Source organism: Terrapene carolina, unplaced genomic scaffold (assembly GCF_002925995.2).
Source record: "Terrapene carolina triunguis isolate 2854851 unplaced genomic scaffold, T_m_triunguis-2.0 Scaffold311, whole genome shotgun sequence".
Taxonomy (NCBI): domain Eukaryota; kingdom Metazoa; phylum Chordata; order Testudines; family Emydidae; genus Terrapene; species Terrapene triunguis.
Genome location: NW_020664662.1, coordinates 224,882 through 231,630, shown reverse-complemented (window position 1 = coordinate 231,630; position 6,749 = coordinate 224,882). Strand labels below are relative to the sequence as shown.

The 6,749-nt window shown below is 45.2% G+C and overlaps 1 protein-coding gene across 1 annotated transcript; it reads left to right on the top strand.

Annotated features, from left to right (window-relative positions):
• Nucleotides 1–606: 606 nt before the first annotated feature.
• On the top strand, nt 607–1,554 carry LOC112119968 (olfactory receptor 52R1-like). The gene has a single exon (XM_024218869.1). It carries the CDS (start codon nt 607–609, stop codon nt 1,552–1,554), a length of 948 nt encoding a protein of 315 aa, XP_024074637.1.
• The last annotated feature ends 5,195 nt before the right edge of the window (nt 1,555–6,749 follow it).

The window sequence follows — 6,749 nt, the reverse complement described above, 5'->3', positions numbered from 1 at the left end:
TGGGGATCTTGGCTGTGGAGGTGCAGTCGCTCCCAAGAATAGCATCCAACTCCTTAAAAAAAGGCAGGTCTGGGGCACAGCACTGGTCTGATCATTTGCCTCCCTTGCCTTCTGGTAGACATGCCTCGGCTCCTTCACCTTTGCTGAGCATTGCAGTGTGTCCCGATCGTAGCTCTTTTCCCACACGCTATTTTTTGGTGAAAAAACTTGGCAGTGTAGACAAGGCCTAAGGAAAAATGATGACTAACCAGTATCCAGACTTGTGTTTCCTGCTGGTGCCTATTAAGGTTTCCCAGACCATGATGTTTAGGAGTTACTGACACATTGAGCACTATAATACATGAAATTGGCATTAGTAGCATCATATGTTCATAATTCATTTCTCTGAATAATAAAAATGTCATTTTTCAGTGTGTGAAGGGTGAACAATCAGCTTTACCCATAGGAACAGCCTCTAGTTGTGCATATATGTCTCATATTTACATTGTCTATCGATCCAGGCATTTGTACTGCGACCACCACCCTACATACAGAAAGTCGGGGGACATACGGTACATCCAGGAGACACCGTTGTGCCTCAGAGTTGGACACCTTCTCCCCTACTCCATGTCAGATTCCAACACAACCGACTTCACCAACCCCTCCATCTTCATCCTGCTGGGCATTCCTGGCCTGGAGGCAGCCCATGTCTGGATCTCCATTCCCTTCTGCGCCATGTACGTCATAGCCATCTTGGGGAACTTCACCATCCTGTTCATTGTGAAGAGGGAGCCGAGTCTCCATGGGCCCATGTACTATTTCCTCTGCATGCTGGCCATCACAGACCTGGTCCTGTCTACATCCATCCTGCCCAAAATGCTGAGCATCTTCTGGTTCAGTTCCCGGGAGATCGATTTCAGTGCCTGCCTCACCCAGATGTACTTCATTCACTACTTCTCAGGAATGGAGTCTGGGATCTTCACGGCCATGGCGCTGGATCGTTACATGGCCATCTGCCATCCCCTGAGATATTCCACCATCCTGACAAACCCCATTGTGGCCAAGATCGGCCTGACCATGGTGCTGTGTGGTGGCATGCTTACACTTCCCTATCCCTTCCTGGCAAGACAATGGCCATATTGCAGAACCAACATCATCCCCCAGCCATACTGCGCGCATATAGCCGTGGTGAATCTGGCCTGTGCCGACACCCGCATCAGTAGTTACTATGGCCTATTTGTGTTATTCTGTGTGATGGGCCTGGATGTGATTTTTATCGCCATGTCCTATGTCCAGATCCTCAGGGCCATCTTCAGCCTTCCCACAAAGGACGCCAGGCTCAAGACTTTTGGGACCTGCAGTTCCCACCTCTGTGCCATCTTAGCCTTTTACATCCCAAATCTCTTCTTCTCCCTCCTGCACCGGTTTGGCCAGAATGTGCCCCTACATTTCCATGTTCTCATTGCCAATGTGTACCTCTTAATGCCCCCCATGCTAAACCCCATCATCTACGGGCTAAGGACCAAGCAGATCCGGAGTAGGCTTCTCCGGGTCTTTACTCATGAAGAGGCCTAATGGTTTCTCCTCAGGCTCTGACTCTGAGTTTGAACTACGTGCAGAGCTGGCTGGTGAAATGGTGCTGGACGCTCTTCCCTGAATCATTGACTGGACAGTCAAAGTGACATTTAATCCTTTTGTGGCATTACTGTGCTGTGTCAGCGTGACAAACTGAGGAATCGGTCTGTGTACAACTTATTAATTCATAGGATTCCCACCTTTCTAATTGCTGGTAACTGGACCCCTGAGGCCCCGTGTCCCATCCTGACTATACCCCCAAGATCCTGCCCCACCTCTTTCCACAATGCCCCTCCCCATCCCACATGTTCCCCCAAGGCCCCACCTCTATTGCTCGCTCCTTTCTTCTCCAGCCGCATCCACTCCTGGTTCCTCTCCCACTCCCTCCCCCTCCAGCTGGGCTCCCTCTGCTCCTTGGCTGGGACAGAAACTGCTTCAGCCTGACAAGGAGCCTTCAGTGAGTGCAGCGAAGACACAGCGCTGGGGCCAACAGGCCAGTGGGAAGTGGAGAGGGAAGCCAGGAATCCTTATAAAAGCAGCTGAGGTTGGGAGCAGTGTTGTACTGCAGGCAGGTGAGACTGTGCATCATACAGCTTGTGGGCCCTAAAGCTCAGCTACAGAGTCCTGACGAAGAGATCCATTGTGTGGCTTATTTCTTTTGCTTTCAGCTCCCTGTTGTTCCTAATCCCTGGGGCCCTGCAATGGGGATGGGATGGGAGCCCTTTGACCTGAGCCAGGCCTTGGGGGCAGGGCAAGGGATCAGCTTTGAAGCGAGGAGGACAACTGCTAAGAGAGGCAGAAGGATAAGCCCTTGTGTTAGTTGGTGAGACAGGATGCATGGAAGAGGCCAGGGTGGCTTCAGTAGCTCACAGCGAGGGAGATAAACAGCACGTCTTCTGTTAGCCAGGTATTTACACACATACACACCACATTATCTGGAACCACAGGGCACCCATTGCCCCGGGGCTGAAGCTGAACAGTGAAGCTGAGTCTAATGTAAGCACTGATTAGGACCTTTCAATAGTAACAAACCTTTCCTGCTGCCTCAGTTTCCCCATCTGTAAAAGGGGGATACCTCCTGGGACTAGTGATCAACAGTCTATGAATCACCTATCATCAGTAATCTCTGTGTCCGTGTCTTACCGTGCTTCACTGGGACACAGCTGTGGATGCCAAATTCTGGACAAACTGCTGAGAAATAGGGCTAGAGAGGCTCAAGCCACTTCCCCTCAGCTCCCCAACCTTGTAGCACAGTACTGCACTGTCCTGCCCTGGTCTGAAGCCTGGCCAGTATAAGATCATTACACAGTCCGCCCCTCCCTCGATGTGGAGAGGACACACACTAACCTCTGTAACCTGAGCTGAGCTTTCCTAAGCACTTGAACCAAAACACACTGTTTCAGGTAAAATATAAAGCAAATTTCAGAGTAGCAGCCGTGTTAGTCTGTATCCGCAAAAAGAACAGGAGTACTTGTGGCACCTTAGAGACTAACAAATTTGTTAGTCTCTAAGGTGCCACAAGTACTCCTGTTCTTTTTATAAAGCAAATGTATTCACTGCAGAAGATAGATTTGAAGTGAGAAATACAAATAAAATACAAACTAAAGTTTATTTGCACAAAGTGGAACAGCTCCAGCTAAAGAGACTGAGCCCCACACTCACATGGTACGTGGGAGACCTGTTTTTAAATCCCTGCTCCAAATTAGCTAAAGGGAAGAGTTTGGATCTGGTATCTTTCACGAGAAAGCGCTGACCTGCCTTAAACACCTGTCTCCAGGAGAGGGCTCACATTCTTGTATTCAGTTTTTCCACACCAGTCATGATTTCATAAACCTCTCTCATATCCCCCCTTAGTCATCTCTTTTCCAAGCTGAAAATTCCAAGTCTTTTTAGTATCTCCTCATATATATCGTAGGGACCTTTTCCATCGCCCAGGCAGGCTGCAGCATTCCTACGCATGCACGGGATGTTACCAGTGTCAACGAAGGCAGCCAAGTGGGCATGTGGAAGTTCTGGCCATGCCAGAAGAGTGCGCCCAGCAATGCAGCCAGCAGCTCGCTGGGCACCAGCCACCACAGGCGCAGCACCACCCAAATGTCAGGCGGACATTTCTAGAGGACCTATTGATTCTTCTTCTTTGGGCAGAACCATCCCTAGGGTACAACGAATCAGGGTGACAGCTCCGGGCCCAGTGCTTTGGGGGGACCCGCGGCCCAGCACAATTGGTCAGAGTAGTTGGTCCCAGACGTGATGGGTTGGTCCCAGAAGTCCCTCTAGAGATGGCCCTGGCCCTGGAGCCTGGATTTGTTTTCAGAGGGCCTGGCATTGGTGCAATACATAGGTACACACAGTATTCACACAAAAGAGTAAGACTCACATAGGCTCACATACAACATAACAAGGGAAAACCAGCACTTTGACAGAAATTCCATGCTCAAATAATAAGAATATAGCAGTAGGGATATACTACCAACCACCTGACCAGGACGGCGATAATGACCGTGAAATACTCACGGAGATTAGAGAGGCTATAAAAATAAAATAATAATAATGGAGGATTTCAACTATCCATATATTGACTGGGTACATGTGACCTCAGGACGGGATGCAGAGATAAAGTTTCTTGACTCCTTAAATAATTAAATAATTTCTTCTTGGAGCAGCTAGTCCTGCAACCCACCAGAGGAGAGACAGTTCTTGATTTAGTCCCAAGTGGAGCCCAGGATCAGGTCCAAGAGGCGAATACAGCTGGGCCGCTTGGTAATAGTGACCATAATACAATGAAATTTAACATCCCTGTAGTGGGGAAAACACCAGAGCAGCCCAACACTGTAGCATTTAATTTCAAAATTGGGACCACACAAAAATGAGGAAGTTAGTTAAACAGAAATTGAAAGCTACAGTGCCAAAAGTGAAATCCCTGGAAGCTGCATGGAAAGTTTTAAAATACACTCTGCCAAGTAAAGTGCAAAAATAGAATTAGGAAGGCCAAAAATGAATTTGAAGAACAGCTAGCCAAAGACTCAAAAAGAAATAGCAAAAAAAAATTAAAAAAATTAAGTACATGAGAAGCAGGAAGCCTGTAAAACAACCAATGGGACCACTGGACAATTGAGAAGCTAAAGGAGCACTCAAGGATGATATGGCCATTGCAGAGAAATTAAATGAATTCTTTGCATCGGTCTTCACAGCTGAGGATGTGAGAGAGATTCATAAATTTGAGCCATTCTTTTTAGGTGACAAATCTGAGGAACTGTCCCAGATTCAGGTGTCATTAGAGAAAGTATTGGAACAAATTGATAAATTAATCATTAATATTTCACCAGGACCAGATGGCATTCATCCAAGAGTTCTGAAGGAACCCAAATGTGAAATTGCAGAACTACTAACTGTGGTTTGTAACCTATCATTTAAGTCAGCTTCTGTACCAAATGACTGGAGGATAGCTAATGTGACACCAATTTTTAAAAAGGACTCCAGATTTGCTCCTGGCAACTACAGGCCAGAAAGCCTGACTTCAGTACAGGGCAAACTGGTTAAACTATAGTAAGGAACAAAATTGTCAGACACATAGATTAACATATTTTTTGCAGAAGAGTCAACATGGTTTTCGTAAAGAGAAATCAGGCTTCACCAATCAACGAGAATTCTTCAAGGTGATCAACAAGCATATGGACAAGTGTGATCCATGGATATAGTTGTGATAAATGAAGGGAGGGGGTTGCTCCCTGTTATGACACCCAGCCAGCCAGTTGGCTATAAAGTCCCTCTTAGTAGCTGTTCTCTACTTGCTTTACCTGCAAAGGGTTAAAAAGTTCATACATAAAAGGGAGGGAGTAAGCACCTGACCAAAAGAGCCAATGGGAAGGCTGGAACTTATTAAAATTGGGAAGAAACTTCCACATTCTCTGTCTGTGTTTTTCTCCTGGAGAGCAGGGACAGGGCTGGAACTATGCTGTAAAAAGCTTTGGGCCAGTTATGAAAATCATCAGCTCATACCCAGAAACTACTCATTTGAAACCCCAGATATGTAAGTAGATCAGGAAAGGTCTAGGAAGACTCAATTAGGTTTATCTCTTTTATTATTTTATGGTTTGTGGACTCCTATGTGCTAACCCCAAGTGCTGCTGTTTTGCTTGTAGCCTTTAAGCTGGGCCTCAAGAAGCGATCTTGATGCTTAATCCTTGTAATTGTTTTTTTTAAACTAGGAAAAAGCCTACGTTACAGATGTATTTTCTTTCTTTTTGTTTTTAATAAAATTTATGGTTTTTTAAAAACAGGATTGGATTTTTGTGTCCCTAAGAGGTTTGTGCACATGTTGTTTTATTAGCTGGTTGCAACCGCTGATTTCCTTTGTTTTCCTCCTCAGCTCTTCCCTGAAAGGGGGGGGAAAGGGCTTGAAGGTACCCCACAGTGCGGAATTCCCAAGTGTGCCTTCCTGGGTTTTCAAAGGAGTTTTTTTTCACTTGGGTGGTGGCAGCATCTACTCATTCAATGTCAGAAAAAAGCTGTAACCGTTGGAGTTTAAAACAAACCTGGAGTGGCCAGTATTAATTTTTAAAATCATTACGGGCCCCCACCTTCTGTACTTGATGTGCTAGAGTGGGGAATCAGCCTTGAAAGCTTGTAACACCTTTGCCTGTTTCCCACTTTCCCATCAATCTTTTATTTTGTTTACATATTCCACATTACTCATACCAGCACCCCCTTAGGATTGCCAGATTTTCACTCTATAGGTTTCAGGGGTAATCTGAAATTGTTTCAAAATGATTTCTTTGAAATTTATAATAATCTAAAGCATCCTCAATTGGCAATTTATTAAACATATCCCGAGCTTTACCAGTTAACTTTGCAACTAAAGTGGGCATTTTCTGGTTATCAGGAATCTTATGAATCACACAGAGTCTCTCATAGGTAAGTAAGTATTCAGCAATATCACCCGCCTCATTGAATGCAAGACACAATAGCTAATTAAAAAACATGTTCTTAAAAAAGGTAAATTTTATTAAAAACAAAAAGAAAGAAAATACATCTGGAACTTAGGCTTTTGCTAGATTTAAAAAACCCACTTACAAAAAATAAACATCAAGAATAACCTTCTTGAGGTCCAGCATAAAGGCTAAAAACAACACAAAAGCATTTGGGGTTAGCACAGAGGAGTCCACTAACCATAAGAAATAAACAGAAATAAACCT